This window comes from Lycorma delicatula, chromosome 4 (assembly GCF_047948215.1).
Source record: "Lycorma delicatula isolate Av1 chromosome 4, ASM4794821v1, whole genome shotgun sequence".
Classification (NCBI taxonomy): domain Eukaryota; kingdom Metazoa; phylum Arthropoda; class Insecta; order Hemiptera; family Fulgoridae; genus Lycorma; species Lycorma delicatula.
In genome coordinates, this window is record NC_134458.1 from 61957074 (window position 1) to 61983159 (window position 26086).

Genomic DNA, 26086 nt, shown 5'->3' on the forward strand with positions numbered 1-26086 from the left:
AAACTTCTCTACTAATTACAATATCAAAGGATGAATTTACAAAGGAAAAAATTAAGCCATACGAAAAAACTTAAGTAATAAAAAAAAAGTCAGGAAATGTTGGATAACAAAAATTATTATTATAACTACTGATCAATGAACACATCAAATACAATGGATTTCAAAAATAGAATAAACAGATTGTATAAAGTTGAAAAATAAGATCAGTTGAAGAAGGAATATTGTGGTATAGAAAAGTAATTGTTTTTATGGAAGCTGAAGCTTGATTATTATGGAGTGAGTGGAATAAGATAGTGCACTTCTGTGTGAGAAAAGTTAGACAAATGAATGTCAGATGAGCCTGGACCTAACAGCATAGGATTCATAATATCATAGACTGTCTAAGTGCTATAGGGCATTTTATAAAAATTGAGAGAGTATTTAAGAGAGATGATGTGTAAAGATATTAACATCAAAGGTACAAATGGAAAACCCCAGTGTCAAAGTAAAAAATGAGCTGATAGAGATGGAGAAAGTATATACAAAGGAAGAAAGTAGTTAACATCATTAGTTGGTGGGGGGGGGGGGAAGAGAAATGGATTAAAGATGACTTCAAAGAAGAGGCTTTTTAGAGATCATAACTAAATAGAGCTATGAATGATTTAAACAAGAATAAGGAAATGATAATGACATACTGTCAGAATTGCTATGTATTTAACTGAAGTAAGACTGAAAAAGCTACTAAAACGATTGCCATTAAAAAAAGAAACTGGACCAGTACCTTCAGATTTCAATGACTTTAGAATTAACTGTACTTCCAAAATCAAAACTTTAGGATTAGATTAATTGAAACAATGAAAAAAGCTACCTTTTTTACTAAGAAAATTGAAAATTTTCTGTTACTTTTATTGAATAAGCCGCTTAAGGACAACCTCCAAACATTCAATGACTTTTTAAAGAAATCTGATAAAGTGAGAACAAGTTTCTTTGGCTTGTAGTCAAATATCTTTCTGCATTACCAAAAATTAACATGTTTCCAGTTTTGTTCCATGGAGTCACATCGTTATGTATATTCTAATAACTAATTATTAACTTATACTTGCCTAAGGTATTTGAAAATGATATGAAGTAGCTTTTCTTTAAAATCATTGTGATAAATTTATCATTAGGCCCATTACTCTATTAAACTATTCAATTCAAGTGTATGTCCAGTAATTCAAATGAATCAGAAAGGAGATTTATTGAATAGGCAAATCTTTTTATAGGCATATGAAAAACTCGCCACAAACTGGTAAATTTTGTTCTTATAAGGCATATGACAGGTTTTAACTTGCAATAAATAGTTAATTTTATAAGTAGTAAGAAAATAGAACTGATATGCATATTCTAAAAGTGATCGATAAGTAACATTAAGTACAAACTAACAGGTCAACTATTTATTGATTAAAAAAAATAAATCAAATTTAGTTCTTATACACTTACGATTCATCAATTGAGGTGTTGTACAACTGAATAAACCATTGCAGTGAAAACTGATACATAGGATCAATATTAGATAATTCAGTCAAGCAATAGAACAATGTAGTTGCATACTTTGACACATCAACATATGATTCACGATAGTTCTGCAGCTGATCTTCATCCAGTTTTGTTTCTCTCTGGTTTTTTTTAATGGAGAGAGACTTTTTCTGAAAGAGAAAATTACTGTAAAGTGATATCTGCTCACAAAATGATCAGGATCAAAATTATGATTAGTATTAAAATGATCAGTATCATAAAGTGAAACACATACCTTTGCTTCATCAAGTGTCTGAATAGCTTCCTCGTTCTCAAGAATGTTACCATCAGTAGTATAAAGAGTATTCAAAACGGTATCTTCAATATCTTTCAACATAAATATATTTTCTGCCTTTTTATATGTCAGATTATGTTGTTTTTCTTCAAGCCTTGGCCTGCAAATGTGATGTAATAAAATTAGTTTTAAAATGTCAAACCGATTGAAATAAAAAATAAACAGAAAAAATAACTGAGTAGTTTGTAATGTTTACATTCATACAGATATGTAACATAATTTAGATTGCGTTTAATTTCGCTTAGTGTCAAGTGACAGCAGTACTGGATTTTATTCACGGCAAGAGTCTCACATTTTTTAGTTATTTCATCCCTACTAACATAAAATATTTATAGAGTGATTTATAACCAATTATAGTAATTTATAGTTATAGAGTGATTTATAGTTGAAATAACAACAGTATTTTATAGTTAAAGAACAATTTAGATTCGGAGTAACAGTACAAGGTGAAAAGATAAAGATGCTACGATATGCTGATGATATAGTAATTCTAGCCGAGAATAAAAAGGATTTAGAAGAAACAATGAACGGCATAGATGAAGTCCTACGCAAGAACTATCGCATGAAAATAAACAAGAACAAAACAAAAGTAATGAAATGTAGTAGAAATAACAAAGATGGACCACTGAATGTGAAAATAGGAGGAGAAAAGATTATGGAGGTAGAAGAATTTTGTTATTTGGGAAGTAGAATTACTAAAGATGGACGAAGCAGGAGCGATATAAAATGCCGAATAGCACAAGCTAAACGAGCCTTCAGTAAGAAATATAAGTTGTTTACATCAAAAATTAATTTAAATGTCAGGAAAAGATTTTTGAAAGTGTATGTTTGGAGTGTCGCTTTATATGGAAGTGAAACTTGGACAATCGGAGTATCTGAGAAGAAAAGGTTAGAAGCTTTTGAAATGTGGTGCTATAGGAGAATGTTAAAAATCAGATGGGTGGATAAAGTGACAAATGAGGAGGTATTGCGGCAAATAGATGAAGAAAGAAGCATTTGGAAAAATATAGTTAAAAGAAGAGACAGACTTATAGGCCACATACTAAGGCATCCTGGAATAGTCGCTTTAATTTTGGAAGGACAGGTAGAAGGGAAAAATTGTGTAGGCAGGCCACGTTTGGAATATGTAAAACAAATTGTTAGGGATGTAGGATGTAGAGGGTATACTGAAATGAAACGACTAGCACTAGATAGGGAATCTTGGAGAGCTGCATCAAACCAATCAAATGACTGAAGACAAAAAAAAAATAAAAAAAATAGTTGAAATATGTAGGTAATATGTTCATTGTTTCAGTTTTCATCACATAAAAATTTTGTTATAAATAAAACAAATTAAGAAAATTATAATTTTACTAATGAAATTGAGAATAATTACCTACGACAGTTTTTGAATTCAAAATTAACTTGTAAAAATAATCAATTTATTTTAAGATGTATACAAAAAAGGATGCACAATTGTAGTTTAACATAATGATTCAAAATATATCATTAGAATGCAGTAACCAGAGAGGAAACGAGTTCCTGAGTCTTCTATAGGCAACTCCCCCGCTTATTTTTTAACACCAACTATGCTCTGGTTGTATCATTAATATCCTGGCAACCTTGCTACGGAAAATCTAATTTGATTAGACTTATGTCCACAGAACTAAAAATGGAAAAAAAGGGGTTGAGGCTAAGGAAAAGGGATTGGAGATGAGGAAGGATGATCTGCCCATCAGGATACAAAGTAAACTGGATAAATTGAAAGCCTCTTAATCTACAATGTCATAGCAAAGAAATGGATTTTATGATGGTTGCAGCCAAGCCTAATGATCTTTCTAGAGAACCACTGGTAGTATATAAACAGAAACTATATAATTAAATATTTCTTGTTGCATATTGTGCTCCATATAACAATAAGGTAAAGTACAAAAATCATAAGGAATGTAACTTCATTACTGTAGCAACATCTGTACATAACTGTACAATTCATTATATTACTGTAGCATGACATAGTATAGCATACTATGGGCATGGCATGTAGCATATCATTACTGTAGCAATAATCTGGAAATTGGTCTCTCTCTGTCTTTGGGTATGTAGGGCAAACAAAAAGAAAGACTGAAACTAGAATAAAGGAGGATTACCCTTATTTTAAGCATAGAAGAGGTGAAAAATGAAAAGTGGCCCAACATTGCTCTGAAACTGGTCATATAATGAATTTATTAGAACAAAAGTTTCACAAAAAGTCTGCAATAAATAGGATTTAGATAGTCGATAAAATTACTTTACTACCAGCAATTACATTGTCAACTGATAGGGGACCGAATTAAACCTTTTAAAGATAAGGACTTTCCAAAAATGTAAACATTTAAATTTTGAGAAGATTATTCTATCTAATTAACATTAAATACTTATTTTTTTCAGTTTTATTATACTAAGAGATATTTCTGTATTGTTTGAAAGATTTTGCCATCAGTCATCCCAGCTATTTTCGAGATAACTTTTATCTTATTTAACTTAATATTAAGGGAGCCTAACAGAATGTGATGCTCAGTCCTGCTGGAGAGTTCAAGTAGTATATTATTTATTGTGTTGTAAGCTAACATTTCACATCTACTTGGATTGTTCATTGCAATTCATAAAATTTTTTTTAATTTTAACTTTTTGTTTCACATTTTATTACCTTAAACAACAGAATATTTACCATTATAAACATTTTGTATTTAAGATTTTGAAAACTACCAGTCATTTCTGTTTGACAAATGAACTGAGTATTTTGTTCTTTATTTTGAATAATCTTTACTCTAAATAAATAGTCCATAAGCTTTTATTTTATTTATCTGCATTAATGCGCATCTGCCAGTTATGAAAACAAACATAAGAAAAGGATATATAAGAAAGAAAGCATCTATCTCTAAATGGAAGAATCAGTCATGTGTTGGTTGGCGTTCCCATTTATACGAAGAATGTAATATGAATGACCAGCACTACTTCAAGAAGTGATTCGGCTTACTTAAAGTAAAAAAAGTACCTCTGACAACAAATGTCCATAAACACTTTGTTTTCCATCCTGGAATTTGCTCTTTTGTGTCTTTTAAACAGAAATTTGAACCTTAAGAATAAATGAAATATTCAAATAAAATTCAGTATATACAATTAATCCAACATTTTCTACAATAAATAACTAAACAAAATAAACAAATAAGTTAGGTTTTAATATTTCAAACTTTCAAAACAGCAACCACTGTAATTTTGAATCATTAACATTTCACTTGGTATCATTTAGTTCATTTAAATTATCTTTTTTAACATAAAATATGGAGAATTTTTTTCAAAACAAAATGACACTCTAATATTTTGAAAATGATTTTAAAGAACTGAGTTATAGAGGAAATCATTGTACTATGCTCCAAACTCTAAATGATATGAAGTTAGACCGAATTTTGAGCAGCATTTCATTTCCTCTATTATAAAAAAAAAAAATAATAATAAATGAACTGATGAAAAATCATTTTGTGATTGAAAAGATCATGCAGAAATTTAATCTTATGATTGATGACTGAAAATGTCTGTTACCTTTAACAATATAATGAAAATTGATGAGATTTTAAGGCTGATTAGTGAATAACCATCAATTTACTGTCATAGAAGTTAGAAATTAGCGTTGGGAATGATGGAAAAATACATGAAATTATACATAAATGAATTAAATACATGAATTATTACATAATTACGGTTCTGTGTTCTGTACATGAAATTATGGAATAAAAAATTGTGTGTTGAATAAAAAAAAGTTGGGTTTCTCACCTCCTTACGCCAAGACACACGGAAAAATAAATTTTCTTTGTCTTCAGTCATTTGACTGGTTTGATGCAGCTCTCCAAGATTTCTTATCTAGTGCTAGTCATTTCATTTTGGTATAACCCCTATATCCTACATCCCTAACAATTTGTTTTACATATTCCAAACGTTGGCTATAGTACCACATTCAAAAGCTTCTAATCTTTTCTTCCCAGGTACTATGATTTTCCAAGTTTCACTTCCATATAAAGTGACACTCCAAACATATACTTTCAAAAATCTTTTCCTGGCATTTAAATTAATTTTTGATGTAAACAAATTATATTTCTGACTGAAGGCTCATTTCGCCTGTACCATTATATAAGCTCTATATATAGCTCGTTTTCCGTGTGCTATTTGGCATTTTATATCATTCCTGCTTCGTCCATCTTTAGTAATTCTACTTCCCAAGTACAAAATTCTTCTACCTCCGTAATCTTTTCTCTTTCTATTTTTATATTCAGTGGTCCATCTACATTATTTCTACTACATTTTATTATTTTCGTTTTGTGCTTGATTATTTTCATGTGGTAGTTCTTGTGTAGGATTTCATCCATGCCATTCACTGTTTCTTCTAATTTTTTTTTTACTCTTGGCAAGAATCATCAGCACATTTTAACATCTTTATCTTTTTACCTTTCACTGTTACTCTGGATCTAAATTGTTCGTTAACACCATTAACTGCTAGTTCTATGTAAAGATTAAAAAGTAACGGGTATAGGGAATATCCTTGTTGAACTCCCTTTTCTATTACTGATTCTTTCTTATCTTCTTCAATTATTACTGTTACAGTTTGGTTCCTGTAAATGTTAGCAATTATTCTTCTATCTCTATACTTGAACATTAATTTTTCTAAAATGCTAACCATTTTATTCCAGTCTACATTATCAAATGCCTTTTCTAAGTTTATATATGCCAAGTATGTTGGTTTGTTTTTCTTTAATCTTCCTTCTACTATTAATCTGAGTGCTAAAATTGCTTCCTTAATAAGTAAATAAAATAAGCTGTCGTGGCCATAAGAGCACAATGAATTCTCCTATCCATTGTTCAAAGAATGTTACATAGTTACTGCATTGTAGGCCTATTTTTTCAAAATTGAAGTCTAAAAAAAAATCCTGTTGCAATTCTGTACAGAATTCTACTTAAGATTTTTGATTCATGAGTAGTTCCTTCTACTTTCTTCATCACTATCATTCTTATACTTTCTACGTTCATCCATTAGCTCCAACATATCCTTTAATATCCATGGTTTACTACCAGTTCTCTTTGTTCTGCCTAAGTTTGCTTCTGCTGATTTAAGAATTTCATTTTTAATATTCTCCCATTCTTCTATATTTTCTACCTTATCTTTTTTACTCAGACCTCTTGCAATGTCCTCAAAAATCTTCTTTACCTCCTCTTCTCAAGCTTCTCTAAATTCCACCAATTCATCTGACACCTTTTCCTCGGGTTTTTAAACCCGAATCTACATTCATTATCACCAAATTATGGTTGCTATTAATGTCTGCTCCGGGATAAGGTTTGCAGTCGAAGAGTTGATTTCTAAATCTTTGTTTAACCATGATGTAATCTATCTGATATCTTGCACTATCACCTGGCTTTTTCCATGTGTATATTCTTTTATTATGATTTTTAAACTGGGTGTTGACAATTATTAAATTATAACTCAATTAGTTGGCCCCCTCTTCATCCCTTTTGCCCAGCCCGTATTCACCCACAATATTTCCTTCTTTGCTTTTTCCATTGATTATATTCCAATCTCCAAGTATTATTAAATTTTCATCCCCTTTTATGTGTTTAATTGCTTCATCAATTTCTTCGTATACACACTCACCTCATTATAATCATGGGTACCATCGTAGGCATTTAGATGTTAACAATCATTTTTGGCTTAGGTTCTGATTTTATTCTTATTACAATGATTCTATCGCTATGCATTTTGAAATACTCTACTCTCTTCCCTATCTTCTTGTTCATTACAAAACCTACTCCTGCCTGCTTTTATTGGAACCTGAGTTATTCTAAAATCACCTGACCAAAAGTTCTTTTCTTATTCCTACCGAACCTTGCTAATTCCTACTAAATCTACATTTAACCTATCCATTTCCCTCTTTAAGTTTTCTAACCTACCAACCTTTTTTAGACTTCTAACATTCCATGCTCCGACTCGTAGAATGTTATTTTTTAATTTTCTGGTGACCCCTTCTTCCTTAGTAGTCCCCATCCAAAGATCCAAACGGGGGGACTAGTTTACCTCCGGAATATTTTACCAAGGAAGGCGCCTCCATCATTGCTATATGAAAATGCAGAGGGCTACATTTTGGAAAAAAAACAGCTGTAGTTTTCCATTGCTTTCAGCTGCACAGTACTCATAAGATTGAGCGACGTTGATGTGGCCGTTTAAGTCCTCCTGACCCATGCCCTTAACAACTACTAAAAGAACTGCTGCCCTCTTTCAGGAATTATTCCTTAATCTGGTTCTCAACAGATACCTCTCCGATATTATTGCACCTTCGGTCCAGCTACTCTGTATCACTGAGCATGCAAGCCCCCTCACCACCTCACCAATGGCAAGGTCTCATGATTCATAGAGAGTGACAAAAAAAAGGTTATCTACTCCAAATGTAAATTAAGCTGTATTTCAATCCTTACAGACAGTGCTCAATTTCAGTCCTTATAAATGAATGAATTTCTGCTGCATCACACAGTCAATTCAGTTACTACTTATTTAGACAACCAAAGAAATTTGAGGGGACAAAAACTCAAAATTAATGACAAAGTCATTGAAACTGGAATGAGATGGTTCAAGAAGTAACTAACACTTCATTGTGATTGCCATATAAATGGAAATGAAACTTTTATTGAAAACTTTCTCACAAATCAAACAAGTGTTTTGCAGTCACAAAGGCTTAAATTAAAAAGTTAAAGGAAATAGAATTTGATTATTTTATAAACAAAATCTATTTAAAAAAAATTTGATCATACTTGAACAATCCTCATAAAAATTGGTACAGTATGCTGCTTAGCCTAGCTACTGGTTTCTGCAATACTAGCAACCCCTCTCAACACTACTATAAGTTAACTCTACAAATGTTCATCCCACGAAAACATACAACAAGAGGGTTTGTGGTCCCTCTACCTCCTGATCTATTTTCTCCGGACTTTAATTGGTAGGAATTTTTGAACAAAATGTTTCATATGTATAACCCACAATACACTTTCCTTCTTTTTTTGATTCATCTTTTTAATTTAAAGTAAACATTCAAAACTACATTCCCACCATTTACAAAGGAGTGGTAAAGTAGGCTTTGATTGGCACAAAAACTATATTCAAACATGCAACTTAGATGTAAGGTACGCACATCCAAAATTTGTTATAACATTTTAAGTAGCATTACCAAATTTATTATTAAGAAATATCTAACTGTAAAAGTATAGGCAATTAACTCTTGTATAATGATAATGTGTAGGCTATCAGGGAAACAAGACTTTCCAATTACATTACTAAATAAACAAGAATATATGTTGAAATGGAATGTACTTACCTTTCTTTCATTATAATAATATCTAAAAGCTGATTCTTTAATCCTTCTGGAGTTAAAACAAAATTGACAACAGTGACCTTGCTGAATACTTCAGGTAAAAATTTTGGGTTCTGTAGTCTACTTATTGCAAACAACTTGAAATCACCATGATATTCTACTATGTTGTCACCGATACATATGTACGTCTGGTTATCTAACAATAAATTAAAATAAAACATGATTACAATAAAATCATTATACATTTATTGTATAAAAACATTGCTAATAGAATTTTTTAAATATTAGGAATTATTTTGTTTTTTACACAATTTATCTCTCTGTCTGTGAATTGCGCCAATCTTAATTTGTAATTATGTAAGTCTTAATTTCTATCATTTAAAAAAGTAAAACAAATTTTTGGGGACAAGGGAGAAATTACCATGATGCTTACACTTTATCAGTTTTGTATGATATCTCATGATCAGTGTACTGTATATTTTGAATAAATATTAGCAGTAGTGTCTAAAATACATATACAAACATAACAAGAAAAAGATAATTTGTACACTGAACATAAAAATAATATTTTAACTAAGTTTTATTTTATAAATAAAAATATGCATCAGTAATGTATAAAACATCAATAATAAAATTATTTATTTATTTATGATTTTCATGCTTGCTGTCATCATAATATGTGTGTACTATAAAATAAAAACCTATTTGAAGTATTTCTTTCGAACAGATCACAACCAGATTTTGCATGTTTTTCAGAACATTTGCTAACAAACACAGAAACTATTTCTATGCTCTCTAATTTCAAAAATGCCAAAGCTTTTTTTAGAGATGTAAATAAAAACAGGGGAGTCTAAATTTTTGTTAACATATAACAATTTCTCATATATTGTAAGTTAACATATATTTGCGGAAGAAATTAATTTTGAATGATCTGCAATTCAGTGCCCAAGTCTAAAACTGATATTGATGGTAATTTATAGATCTCTTTTAGGTTCTTTTGAAACCATTTTATATAAACTATTGGAAAATCTTTTTTAAAATTCCTAATAAATTCAATATTATAGTTTGTGGTGATTTTAATATTAACTTTCTAGACAATTCTAGTCTTATGATGAACGAACTACTAACTCAGTTTGGATTAGGAGGTCTAAATATTTTGATCTCCCAGCCAACTAGAATTACAAGAACTTTGGCTACCTTTATAGATAATATTTTTCAAATTTGCTTAAAGATAATTTTCAATTCTATTGCAGATTATGGTCTTTCAGATCATAATTTTAGAATTGCAGTAGCACTATTCATTAATGAAAACATGCATAATACGAACATGGGATGAGACAATGATTACTTTTATTCTTTTAAAAGGTTGATCATTACAAATTCAATTAGAAACTTAAAAACCTTTTGTTAGAAACAAATTCACAACGTAATAGCAAAATTAGCTTTGATGAGAAATTAAAAAAACTTTCTTAATGTTTTTCAGAAGGCTTGCTTTCTAGCTTGTCCTTTAGTAGAAGAAAGGAACACTTTAGACATACAAAGAAAAATGTATGGATTAATAAAATAAGAAATGCTAAAATATTATGTGATAATTTAATATCTCATTCAAACAATAGATCTAAAACTGGGTTAGCAGTTATCAAAAATGAAAAGGAGTTTGAAATTAAAACAGATAAGATGACTTTTTCACTGAAAATACAAAAGTATTCAACTTCTATTACATTATTGTCAATTATGATAAGAAAAGAATTTAATATTCTCCAGTACTTCAAACAACAATAATATTGATCCATTTCTCAAAGCTATTCATCTTGAATGGTTGTATTGAAGAATCAGCATTTTTATTTCATGTTAATATCCAGGAAGTTATAATTTCTATTTTAAATATAAAGAGTAGATATTTATTGGGTATTGATGATATTCCTGGTAGTATTGTAAATAAAGTATAATCCCTCTACAAATTCAAATAATGAATCTTTCAACAGAATATTCCCTAGCTGCCTTAAGACATCTGTTTTTCCCCTCCTTAAGAAAGAATTGGAACTTAATTTACAAAATTATAGGTTATTATCTGTATTTTATAAAGTATTTGAAAAATTATGAAAAATAGACTTTTAACATTTCTTGAAAAGAATAATGTATTAAAAAACTTTCAGCATGGTTTTAGAAAAACCTTTTCTACTGTCACAATCATGTCTTAGTTTTTGGAAAATATTTTAAATTCTGTAGATAAAAAAGATTCCTTTTTCAATTTCTTGTGATCTCAGTAGAGCATCTGATTTAGTTCCAGATTTTTACTGATGAAAAACTTAGCTATGTTATCAGAGTAGCTGCTTACAATTGGTTAAGGTCACACCTTAACAACTGTGAACAAGTGGCTGAAATTTCACCTTTTGATAAGAACACACATCTAAGATTTAGGTCCTCATTTCAAGATATAGTACGTGGAAGGCCTTGGGGGAGTGTTTTCAGTCTTTTGTCTTTTTTATTATTTATTAATGACCTGCTTCAAAATCTTGAGCTATACAAGGTCTGTCCTGAAAATGATGTCATACATTTCATTGTGAAGTGACTGCACGTTGCAGCACTCTTTCATCCACCAGGATTGATAGTGGTGTAAGTCAACTACTGAGCGAGTACTTTTTTATTTGTTTCTGAACTCTCAGAGGTGAAGGATGGGCGATTTTGTAAACCTCTGTTTCATCTCTTGTACAAGTTGTGGTGCAGCACTCAATGGAACAAAGATATGCAATCAAGTTTTCTGTGAAACTTGGCAATTCTGCAGCAGAAACTTTTCCAATGGTTCAACAGGCCTTCGAGATGAGTGTTTATCACAAAGGACAGTCTACAGATGGCATAAGGCGTGTTTTGAAGGCTGTGAAGAGGTCGATGATGAAGCCTGCATTGAATGCCCATCAACCTCCTCAAATGACGAAAATGTGACTCGTGTGAAAGAACTTTTGCATACTGTCAAATGACTGTTCGTTTAATAGCCAATATGAAATGGATAGGTTAAATGTAGATTTAGTAGGAATTAGCAAGGTTCGGTAGGAATAAGAAAAGAACTTTTGGTCAGGTGATTTTAGAATAACTCAGGGTCAAATAAAAGGCAGGCAGGAGTAGGTTTTGTAATGAACAAGAAGATAGGGAAGAGAGTAGAGTATTTCAAAATGCATAGCGATAGAATCATTGTAATAAGAATAAAATCAGAACCTAAGCCAAAAATGATTGTTAACATCTAAATGCCTACGATGGTACCCATGATTATAATGAGGTGAGTGTGTATACGAAGAAATTGATGAAGCAATTAAACACATAAAAGGGGATGAAAATTTAATAATACTTGGAGATTGGAATATAATCAATGGAAAAAGCAAAGAAGGAAATATTGTGGGTGAATACGGGCTGGGCAAAAGGGATGAAGAGGGGGCCAACTAATTGAGTTATAATTTAATAATTGTCAACACCCAGTTTAAAAATCATAATAAAAGAATATACACATGGAAAAAGCCAGGTGATAGTGCAAGATATCAGATAGATTACATCATGGTTAAACAAAGATTTAGAAATCAACTCTTCGACTGCAAACCTTATCCCGGAGCAGACATTAATAGCAACCATAATTTGGTGATAATGAATGTAGATTCGGGTTTAAAAACCCGAGGAAAAGGTGTCAGATGAATTGGTGGAATTTAGAGAAGCTTGAGAAGAGGAGGTAAAGAAGATTTTTGAGGACATTGCAAGAGGTCTGAGTAAAAAAGATAAGGTAGAAAATATAGAAGAATGGGAGAATATTAAAAATGAAATTCTTAAATCAGCAGAAGCAAACTTAGGCAGAACAAAGAGAACTGGTAGTAAACCATGGATATTAAAGGATATGTTGGAGCTAATGGATGAACGTAGAAAGTATAAGAATGATAGTGATGAAGAAAGTAGAAGGAACTACTCATGAATCAAAAATCTTAAGTAGAATTCTGTACAGAATTGCAACAGGATTTTTTTTTAGACTTCAATTTTGAAAAAATAGGCCTACAATGCAGTAACTATGTAACATTCTTTGAACAATGGATAGGAGAATTCATTGTGCTCTTATGGCCACGACAGCTTATTTTATTTACTTATTAAGGAAGCAATTTTAGCACTCAGATTAATAGTAGAAGGAAGATTAAAGAAAAACAAACCAACATACTTGGCATATATAAACTTAGAAAAGGCATTTGATAATGTAGACTGGAATAAAATGGTTAGCATTTTAGAAAAATTAATGTTCAAGTATAGAGATAGAAGAATAATTGCTAACATTTACAGGAACCAAACTGTAACAGTAATAATTGAAGAAGATAAGAAAGAATCAGTAATAGAAAAGGGAGTTCAACAAGGATATTCCCTATACCCGTTACTTTTTAATCTTTACATAGAACTAGCAGTTAATGGTGTTAACGAACAATTTAGATCCAGAGTAACAGTGAAAGGTAAAAAGATAAAGATGTTAAAATGTGCTGATGATTCTTGCCAAGAGTAAAAAAAAAATTAGAAGAAACAGTGAATGGCATGGATGAAATCCTACACAAGAACTACCACATGAAAATAATCAAGCACAAAACGAAAATAATAAAATGTAGTAGAAATAATGTAGATGGACCACTGAATATAAAAATAGAAAGAGAAAAGATTACGGAGGTAGAAGAATTTTGTACTTGGGAAGTAGAATTACTAAAGATGGACGAAGCAGGAATGATATAAAATGCCAAATAGCACAGGGAAAACGAGTTTGCAGTCAAAAATATAATTTGTTTACATCAAAAATTAATTTAAATCTCAGGAAAAGATTTTTGAAAGTATTTGTTTGGAGTGTCGCTTTACATGGAAGTGAAACTTGGACGATCGGAGTATCTGAGAAGAAAAGATTAGAAGTTTTTGAAATGTTGTGCTACAGGCGAATATTAAAAATCAGATGGGTGGATAAAGTGACAAATGAAGAGGTGTTGAGGAAAATTGATGAAGGAAGAAGCATTTGGAAAAATATAGTTAAAAGAAGAGACAGTCTTATATGCCACATACTAAGGGATCCTGGAACAGTCACTTTAATATTGGAAGGACATGTGGTGGGAAAAATTGTGCAGGCGCAGGCAACATTTGAAATATTTAAACAAATTGTTAGAGATCTAGGATGTAGGGGGTATACCAAAATGAAACAATTGGCATTAGATAGGAAATCTTGGAGAGCTGCATCAAACCAGTCAAGTGACTGAAGACAAAAAAAATTGCAAAATTAAAAAAAATTCTTGAAGAATTTTCTGCATCCTTTCAACATGTATATAAATATGTGGTCAAAATAATGTTCAGTAATTCCTTTTGTAGTGTGAATCTTTTTGTAACAATTTTTTATATTTAACTTATCGACTTTAACGTTATTGGATGTGTTTTAATTAAAATAATTAATATGGACTTTAATGACATTTATTTGTTTTTAATATAGGTATTAGTAATAAATTCTAACTTTAATTAAATACAATAAAATTAATTTTGAAAAAATAGGTCTACAATGCTATAACTATGTCACATTCTTTGAACAACGGATAGGATAATTCAATGTGATCTTATGGGTATGATAGCTTATTTTATTTACGTATTAGTTAATATGAAAAATAACATTTTCCAATTTCAAATTAAATAATTTATTAAATTCATTTTACTTTGAATTTTATAAAAAAAGTACCAAGCTTGAAATGAAAAAATTCTATTAACTCCTTTTTTATTGGTGACCAATGTCATCAACAAATCAAACATGGGATCTTCAGAGAATCAACGATCTCACTCTATAAGTTACCTATAAAGACAATTATTTATTTATTTTGATTAAGATATAAGATATTCCAGTTTACAAAATAAATATTTTAATAAGAGTGAAGGAATTTTAGCTACTAGACAATAAAGTTTATATCTAATAATTGTGTTTTTTATAACCAAGGCAAAACAAAATTTAATAATTTTGTCAATACCTTGAACAAAAGTTTCCTTCAAGAGAACTGGATTTAATGATGGATCCAGATCTTCTTCTACTTTTTCCAACAAAACAGTGGATCCTTTTTGCAAGCATTTCGTGATACTTATCAAGACATCCTGATCCGTATGATTTACTGATTCCATGCTTTCCCTGTAGAGTTGTTTTAACCAGTTAGTCGCCTTTCCTTGGGGATCAATTAATAATGGCCACCTGTAACATTTTGGCAATTTATAATTTTCAATAAAACTACTTACGATCAAATAGGGACCAGTTACCTGAGATGTTTGCTGCTGTAACAACAGCTTGTTGGTATATTGTGTGTTACAAGAAGTATAGATCCTCAACTGAGTTTAGTGTGCACTGTGGGATATTGTCTTGAGCAGCATCACATTTTTGATCTTTTAATGCAGTAGTTTCACCTTAATTAAGCAAATTATATTTAATATGTTGTGTTACACATTATGAGCCATAATTAGCATAAACAGCTAGAAATCATATTTTATTGTCTTCCCCTAATAGTCCAAGAGCTAGAGCTAAAAAGTGGTTTGATCTTTGTGGTGGATGAAGTTTATTGGAAATTGATGTATTACTAAGGTATGTTACAGATCCGAGTGGGTTGACAGTTTTTCTGTTATAGGGACCAGGTGAGACAGGTGAAAGGAGCCATTTTTCCAGGAAACCCTATCCATCGATGTGGCGCTTGAAAATTTATAAGATGAAAGTTAACAATGTACTAAACCTAAGTTTGAAAGGGCTGACAGGTAGGTTGGGGCGATGGGGTTGGCAGACAGGGGTAAAGTTGGCCAAAATTTCAGCAAAAAAATCTCATTGTGGATATGTCAGCCTATTTAATTTTATTTTTTTTAATGTTAAGGAACAAGTTCCTTAACTACACATGTGTAAAAATGGCTGACAGCTTGGTTGGTATGTAAGGCAGTAAAACAGGGTTATATTGTTGCACGCCCTAGTGTGCACTGTGCGCGCGGAGCACTCAGATACGCACTGTATGTTGCAGATAACTAATGAAAGTGCACTTTTTTATGCTTTATATGTTCATTAATGTTTAACAATTTAATTCTGCGAATAATTTATATCTTAAACAATAGTTTAGAGCCCTATTTACATACTCATTTTATGAGAAAATACTCACTGTGCAAGGAAATGTTATGTATGATTTACTATTTACATATGAAAATATTACATAATTAGTTATTTAGTTAGCAAAAATCCTCGAAATTAAGCAAATAAATCAACAAACAAATAAGTAAATGTTTGATTTGTTTATACTTAAATTAATTTTTTTATGCAATAAGAGAATTTCAGCTTATAAAATTTTGATACTTTCATACATTATATAACAACATACATGGTATTGTTAGTTGTACAGGTATATATTTTCAACAACTCATAAGCATTATTTGAAAGAGAATTGGAGCAAATACTTTGGTGACCTTTCTTTTCCTTTTCCTTGGTTCCACAATAAACAGTTTGCTATTTATCACCAATCAATCTCTCTCCAACAGACAAATCAGTAGTTTATGCCATACTGGTACAAACATTAGAAATAGCTAAACAATGTTGGTAAGTTGAAATACAATCAACATGTGATTTGGCTATTGCTAAACTGGGTTTACAAATACAGTTTGAAGAACGGCCACTTTTTGATCGTATTTTTATTCATCCAGGTGAATTTCATTTGTTATGGCTTTAAAGAAGGTCCATGGGAAAAAATTGACAGCTGCTGCGGCCTTTTGACTCTTATAGTTTCGTCTGGTCTATTAGCCAGTGGTTTATTAAATGGATTTCTTTCTGATAAACATTATAACAGATCCAAGTGTCTGCATCTAATAATATTTGCAGCCCTACAAATGCTGCATTTTGAACAATTTTTAATAGATAATCAACTTCTCATTAATAATGATGAAATATGGCAAATAATTCACAAAGTGCAAGCTGAAAAAGTATCACAAATATTTTTAAACACAAAATTAGCAGACTTTTTTTTTAAATATTCAGCTTACAAACGCGATACTTTCGATGGCAAACATGATGAGACTGCAAAGTTTTATATGATTTTGATGGAATTGATACAAAACTATTTAATATTTTCTCAAAGCATTTGCACAGGTGATTTTGATACTTACAAATTTATAATACCAAAACTAACTAATTTGTTCTTTATATTTAGTCAGCAAAATTGGGCTAATGGCTTGCACAATATAATGATAATTTATTGAAAATGGACATTTTGCATCCACAACTCGACAAGGAATTTGAGGGAGGGATGTTGGGTATTAAGAGAACAAGCGATATGTTCTCAAAATAAAATAAAAATATATGTACTTCATTTAAAATCTATTGTAAAAAGATTAATTAAATTACATCAGAAAGAGATGATATAAAAAGTAACCCTTCTTTTAGAGGGACAATAGGTGAAATCTTTACAGACATTAAATGGCTAAAATAATGATACAGTTTTAAGGAAAGATTATGACCATAACATTACATGTAACATTGGTGAACGTTATAGTAACCAATTTCCATGTAGAATGTGTTTAAATAGAACAAGCACTTTAGCATTGATAATCTCCATGAATGATATGTAAGTACTCTTTACTCCTCAGTAAATAATAAATTGTAATTTTATCTTAATAAATATGATTGAGAGGGAAGTCATGGATGTTGATCAACAACAAAAGAAAGTGCTGATGTTCTAAAGATGTTAGAAGTAAGTCAGTGGTAAATATTATCTCAGTGGATAAAAACTAGGTTTCCCATTTCACCAAAACATGGTTTCAGTTACTGAGGATGTTTGGATAATCGTGATTCTACTGAAATTTGCCAAATGATATGAAAAGTACTTAAAACTTGACGATACCTATACAATGAAGCAACTTAAACTGTTGTAATAAAAATTTAAATTAAAGCAAGTTTTCTCTTTGGTATGTTTTTAAATCATAAATGCATATTTAAAGTTTAATAAGATCTTGCACCTTTAGTAATTTGTATTTAGAGATCACCAAGTAGGCTAAATATACTGATTTTTGGTAAGTTAAATATGATACTAAAAGATCTACATAATGTGGCCAAGAATAAATCAAACATGATTTTAATATAGACATCTTGTGGGAAAATAATATTACCTGCCTAATTTCTGGGATAGTGGCTTTATATAATATGCATCTCACAATAAAAGGACCAGCTAGAAAAACTTGAATTTCATCACCTCTCATTGACAATATAGGTAATAATAAAAGCCAAAGTATTACCAAAGTAACAGGAATTGATATATTTGATCATCATACCCAGACTATTACTTTATATAAAGGAGATGCTATCAATAATTCAAATTACTTAAAAGAATTTTTAGGGTTGTCAATGATGCAAATATAAACATCGTACTTTGAACACTGCATTGCAAAAGAAAAGTTGAAATGAGGACTAATAAGTAACAAACACAGAAGATAAATACAAAATTTTAAGTTTTTAAAATATTATTTTCATCTACATTCTCCCCCTCCAAAAAAAATACTAATAATAAAAAAAATAATTGGGTTATTGGAGAACTAACTGTCTATAGACTATTATTACACTTGAGGATTAGTTTATTAGATTATAATGAAAGGTGCAAAGATTATTTAAAATACTTAAATAATTATCAACAAATCATTAAAAATGCAAAATGTATGATAGGTGACGAAAGACATTTTTTAAAAGGGTTCTAGAAAATAATTAATGAGGAATCAGTAAATATAATCTCACACTTGTTAACAAAACTATAAACATGATAATATATAGTTTGTATAACTAATACAAACGTTCATAAAATAGTTGACAATTTTAATGAGCATTTTATTCTGACAACACAGCAAATAATAGATATGGCGGAAAAGTAAATTGCTTAACAAACATAAAATCAATTATTTTTCTTAATCCTGTTAATAGTGATGAAATTAGAAGTATTGTATTAACACAGCTAAAACCTAGCAAACATGTAGGTTATGATGAGATATCTAGCTGTTTATTAAAAAACTACAGACTATGTTCCACCATCATTAACAGATCATAAATATATCTTTCTCTGAAGGTCATTTTTGCAACTATTAAAACTGTAAAGCAGATACTGGTTTATAAACAAAGAGATTAGAACCGACGTAGAAAATTATGATATAGCCATAATCTATTCTCCCAGGCTTTCCAAAATTCTTTGAGAAATGCAAGGAAACTAGGTCGCAGTCATTTCTTGTGAAGAATTCAGTGCTAGACAACTCAAAATGTGGTTTCTGTAACTCTAAACTATTCTAGTTTCATAACTGATATTCTTAATCATTTAAAAAATTAAAATTGTGTTAGTTTTTGTTCTGATCTTAACTTTTATTCAGTAAATTATAGTATTTTGAAAAAAAATCTGTATTATCTCACTCTTTGAAAAGCTGCAAATAGATTGCTCATATCTTTCAACATGGATAGGTTACCTAGTTATCTGCTCTACTTTAAAAAACTGAACTCCCCAGCTAATTTCTACGATCCCTGCTATTTATTACCCCCATTAATCTTGTAGTGAACTTGCAGATAATCTGAGATAGCAGTAAGTAGATGATGAAATTATAACATCAAATCAAAAACTTGCTGGTGTATAATTAGAAATATGCATAGTGATTCAGTGGTTACGTATTAATGATTTGATCATAAATAAATATGAAACAAACTATATGTTATTTAGCAGCAAGCAGATAAACAGAAGTTACTCAGAAGAGTAACTTGAGAAGTGTGAGATTAGGTTGTCTAGTATTGAGATTAACAGAAGTTACATAATATATGACCATGTTAAGGATGAATCAGAACTTATTAAGTTCCTTGAACATATTTGCATAATAAACTGTAATTGAAGGTTTATGAAGATGCTTGTTGTGCTAAAATTTCTTGTATATTATTCTATTTTTGAGTTATGCAAAGGTTTTCTGATTACACTACATACAATACTTCATAGGGTATTTGAATTGACAGCATATCATACTGTGAAACATCTGGGGAAATTCTTCTAGGGGAAATACGACTAGCTAGGAAATTTTTTAATAGAAAAAAATATGGCTAATCACAACAATTCATTACTGTAGATTATATTTAATTGAATTCAACATTTTAACATTCCCACCCCCATATACATCAGTAAAAATATATTATTTATCATAAATTATGAAAAGATACCTTGACACTGAACAAGTACAATATATGAACAAAACATATCTCCATTTGCAACAGAACAGATTAGCTCAAACCTAGAAAAGTAGGCAATATGGAGGAATATGATTTTATAACAATTTTCCATTCCACATTTTAATGTTTCAAATGAATTTTTAAATTCAAATTCCTTAAATATTTATTAATCATATAAAATAAATATTGAATATCAGTTATCAATATATAATATCGGTTTTAGTACCGATTGCATATTCACTGTGCATAGAAAGTAATATTGTTTTAATTAAGGTAATGAAAGGAAAAATAATAGTTATTTATAATTGTGTTAATATAATTTATTGCAATATTTATACACATGTTTATAATTTAAAAACTAATAGAGTACTTACAAAGAGAGTATTAAGAATTTTAATTTGATAATAAAAATTTTCTACAAATGTGGTTTTGTAATAAAGATTATTTTTTGTAGTTTTTGTAGTATTGTCAATATTGCTACCATCATTCATTATCATCACTCATTCTTATTTATACTTAATACAAGTTGTATAATAAATAAATGAATGCTACTTTCTGAATAAACTGTGAAAATTACTACTGTTTTTTTTTTAATACAATATTCTAGAAATAATTAAAATGTTATTAACATATTTACCTGGAAGTGTTATCCATAATTACTGCATTTTCCACAGAGAATTTATCAACCGGCAGACCAGATACTATCCAATTCTGAATTTTAATTTCTGAGCTCAGATTATAAACAAATTCATAGTTAGAATTAAAAGGTATAGATAAATTTTTAATGATTCTTTGCCATTCTTTGATTTGAGGTTTTCTGAAAAAAAAAAATGAAAAAAATTACACTTTCAATGAGAGTGATATTACAATATAAATATTAAACTAAATTTAAAAATTAAACATACATTTTATCTGTACTCTAACAATTGTAACAGTTTTACAGAATACTAGTAAAAGAAATGATTGGCAGTTTAAAAAAAAGTCTTTGTTCTTGCAGGGATAAGCTAGCCTGAAAACAGTTAGATAAAAAAAATTACCATTTCATATTTCTAAAATAAAAAAATAGCATAAATATAATCTACATGCAAGTACTTAAAACAGAATGTATGTATTTTAACAAAAACTAAAATAAGTATCTAAATGTTGAACATTTTTTTTACACTGACGCTAAAGAATTATATTACAGTTACTAAGAAACTAATTTGTATCACCGACCCAGAACATCAGCCTACCCTTAGCAGAAGGCCAGTTGCAGAGTCCAACAGCAAGCATTCAGCTGTCCAAAAGGCACCTGCATCTTGCATCATTTAGCTACGATGATCAGTAGGAACCGATTTAATAGATTTGACAGCTGACTATCAGTATTTTATCTTGGCTTTATATTCTTTTACACGCACACTGATATGTTTCAATATATTCAAACTACCATGTCAGAAGGAATGTGGTTTACCATTTTTTCCAGAACGTTTCATGTTACACATTCACAACTCTTTTTACTTAGGTTCAATAGGATCAAGACATGTTTTCGTTCTTCTAGAACTGCTATGTGTTGATAAGTGAATGTAATCAGGCTATGCATTATTAATAAAAAAAATGCTTAGCTTCTGACTAAAAGAACAAAAATTAACATTTTGCAGTGATAATATATATCCTGAAAAATCAGATTCAGCCTCCTATGATAAGAAAACACTCTGTTAATGGAGACGATATTGAAATGTTTGTAGCAAATTTGTGTTATATACTTCTTCAAATGAATACTAAGAATAAATCAGTAACTCATTTATCGACTGCAATATTTTGAAATCAACTTGAAAAATGAATGTTTACTCTGATCCAATGATTGAAACTCTTGTGTTTATGATATAGAAATATAATATAAAATTATGTTCTAAGTGATAATTTTTTCTATTTTTTTTTTTAATAAATAAAATAAGATATAAAAAATTATTGTTATTTTGATATATACATAAAAATTTTTTTAAATATAAAAAACGGCACAACTTTCCTTTGAGCAAAATTTTTCAGAAGACAGGTCTATACAATTTCTTTAGAAACATTTCAGTAATGTTAAACTACTGTTTCACATGACTTCAGAATAGTTCCTTTCATGACTTCTGTGTACCTTTCAGCCATCCTCTTAAATATACAATAATTTCAAGGCATTATGACAATGTACTGCTAACAACTTAAGCAATAAGGCTGAACAAAATTAATTAATTCCTAAATCCAGTGTTTAATACAAACACAGCGATGTTTTCAGCTATGTGTTCTGACCTGCACAGACATGACTGATCTTGTTCATGACGACTCACTCTTCAGTATTAGATATGATGTCATAATATGTGACTATGATATGATTACTTCTTTGTCTAGTATTGTTTATTTATAGCTTACAAATTATGTTAACAAAGTTAAACAAAAAAAATTACAAAAATATATTTGATAACATATAAAAAAATATTTTTTAAAAAAGCTTTTATTTAACTAATATTAATAAAAAAAGGAAACAAATTAGAAAAACCATCTAAAATGTAAAAAATAAGAATTAAATCAAACTGAGAATTTTAAACAAAAAAAATATAATATATTATTAACAAATATAAAAATGCATTGAAAAGTAAAGTAACAGTGTATGTGTCTTCTTCTGTTTGCTTGAAATATGATATTAAGTTGGAGGGTTATGCTGCTGATGCTAAAACTGTTTATTGTGCAGTAAAAAGCTTTGAGGATAGTAAGCAGAGCTTCATCTGTGCAACATGACAACCAACTGTTAGAAAGCATAAAATTTTTACTTTCAGTTCAGCTTTTATTAACAAAAAATTGTTTTTAACATCCCCTCTACTGATGAAGATGTTCATAATCACGATATAAGAAGTAAGCATTCTTTGTAAATTCCATAACAATCCAACAGGCAGTATTTGTACATTTTATTAAATAAGAACAAGAAGTCTTTCTGAGTCATGGGCATTAAGAAATGCCCTTCCTTAGAATTTACAGAGTTCATTTTTTTTTTTTAAATTACTTATAGCCTGTCCTCATAACTCAAGTAATGAATTCAATGGCGATTTCTTTACTAAGTTATAATTTAACATTTTCTCAAACTTTACGTTATAATTTCAGAAAAAAATGAATTATTATGTTTTTACAAAATGCGATTTTCTTTAATATAGATTTATTCTAATCTGTTAATTACTAATTCATTGTATTATCTCTTATTTGTTCTTAATTTACTACGTTTTACATGATGAATTAATCCTGATTTTAATGATTGGTCTATAATAAATAAAATGATATTAACTACTGCTTGGGTAAGTACTTAATGTTTTGATCTGGTTGCAAGATGAATACATAAATGATCTGCTTATATGTATTTTTGTTTAGAGTTTTGTTAATCCAAGTTTATGTACACAGATGGGTCCCTCAAATTAATAAAAAAAAGCAAATTACTAGAGAATAATAAAGGTAAAAGTAAGTAATCAGGTATAAACATGAGAGTATTTTATCAAATTAAAAAATCCTTCAAGATACTCTAGGTAGTACACAAACACATAATAAGTACCAAATTAGAATTAAATTATAATGCACATAGAATACTTGTACTAGTATAATACAATATGTATTTAAAATCGAAGAAATTTATTTACTACACAAAAACAGGGTATATGAGGGCAGTTCGAAAAGTTTGCGGCCTAAGAAAGAAAACATAAAATCGGTTACTGAATTTTTTTTTCAATTACCTTTTAAAGTAATACACTTAGTCCATCGCTTTTCCAGCTTATTTATTCCTACAGTAAAATACCATTTCTCAAGCTCTGCAAAATAGGCATCTGTCTAAGCTATGACTTCGTCATTTGAAGCAAACCTTCACCCACTAAGCCGTTTCTTCAAATTCGGGAACAGGAAATAATCACTCAGAGCTAAATCTGGTAAATATGGTGCATGTGGAAGCAATTTGAACCGAAGTTCATGAATTTTAGCAACAACAATAGAAGACATGTGCATGAGAGCATTGTCATGGTGAAAAAGTACTTTTTTCTTGCCTAAATATGGACGTTTGGTCTTAATGGTCTCCTTCAATTACTCCAACAATGCTGTGTAATATTCTCTGGTGATTGTTTTTCCAAACAGTTTATAAGCACCACACCATGAACACTGCAAAAACAGTGACCATGACTTTTCCTGCTGATCGAACACTTTTTGCCTTCTTTGGAGCATTTCCACCGGTTTTGATCCACTGTCTGGACTGTTGCTTCATCTCAGGACTATAATAATGAATCCATGTTTCTTCAGCAGTAAACATCGCAAATATTCAGTTGAATTACAGTTGAACATATCCAAACTCTACTGGGAAATGTTCATTCAAGTGTGTTTCTGGTCAAATGTTAACAAACGTTGCACTCACACGCTGACAGCTCTCTCATACCCAAATGCTCATGTAAGATGTTGTGAGTACAGTCTACTGATACTTTTACAATCTCTGCGAGGTCACATATCTTCAATTGTTGATCTTTCAATTACCACATTGTGGATTTTTGTGATATTTTCATCGGTTGTGGCGATAGCAGGGTGTCCTGAATGCTCATTATCAAAGATGGAGGTTCGATTGCATTTGAATTCAGCTGCCCAATTTTTACCATCAAAAACAATGGAGAAGATTCATTTAACATTGAATCCAACTCCTTTTTTATATCTGTGATAAGAGGGCTGTCCAAAAAGAAAAAACCAGTGTAGTTGATTGGCCAGATAAGCGTATTGGCGTTGAGCCACGGTTAGATAGAAATTGTGGTAATTATTTGAATGTTAGCAGTCGGTGGAACAGTGACTGTGCTGCCGAGGGCATGGGTTACTATGCAGCTGTGAAATGTAGTGCCGTTTTGACAAGGGCAGTTTGAACGAGCACATGACACTATCGGTGGGATGGCGACTGCACTGCCGAGGGCATGGATCCCATGCAGCCGTGAGGTGTAGTGGCATCTTGACGATGGTCGAAATTAAGTAAATGTCAGTGGGACTCTAGGATGGAGCTGAGTGGGAGTAGGAGGTCTGTCTGCCTCTCCCTGGTAGACCAGACCGGAGTCCATAATGAAACAGTCAGGGGTATAAACTGGAGTTCACTAAGGGAACTAGGACTAAATTTTTTTGTTGCAAACAAGATTTCTGGTGGTATGTTTTTGATAAATTGCCTCATATTTCAAGACATTTACTAGAAATTGGTTCAAATTAAAGGTAGAACTAGGCGTGGGGTTTGTGCTTCCACGAATTCAATTAGCTAGTTCAGAGGGTAACGATGTAGGTCATTCAAGATGTCTGGACGAGGCCTATAGTGAAGGCAAAAGCTGAGTTGAAAATCACTGATGTAAATGTCTAACGAGGCATTTATATTGGTGGCATCCCAACGAGGTCTGGCTTATTACTATGAGATGTAAAAAGTTAGAGGGCGAAAGACGACTCCTGTTAAAGCTCAATCAGGGCTTGGAAAGGGGGAGGGGTGGCAACCAGAAGCATCACAAGGCGGGTGTCTTTCCCCTGCGGGGTTGGGATGCCCAGAAAGAAAGTAACTTACCTTCTGAAATAAAAAACCAACCAAATAAAAAACAGGAATTTTATAATATACATTTGAAAGGGATAAACTTAAACTATTTTTCTATATAGTTGTCATTTAAATTG

The 26086-nt window shown here is 30.4% G+C and overlaps 1 protein-coding gene across 1 annotated transcript in view; it reads right to left on the reverse strand.

Moving 5' to 3' along the window:
* Dhc62B (Dynein heavy chain at 62B) overlaps positions 1-26086 on the reverse strand; it is a 253254-nt gene that overhangs the window by 60641 nt on the left and 166527 nt on the right. Inside the window, exons 40-44 of the mRNA XM_075361705.1 lie at positions 21057-21236; positions 15198-15412; positions 9199-9391; positions 1772-1931; positions 1462-1667 (exon numbers count right to left, since the gene is read on the reverse strand). Of these exons, the coding sequence (XP_075217820.1) occupies positions 1462-1667; positions 1772-1931; positions 9199-9391; positions 15198-15412; positions 21057-21236 (954 nt within the window). The remainder of the gene's footprint in view (positions 1-1461; positions 1668-1771; positions 1932-9198; positions 9392-15197; positions 15413-21056; positions 21237-26086) is intronic.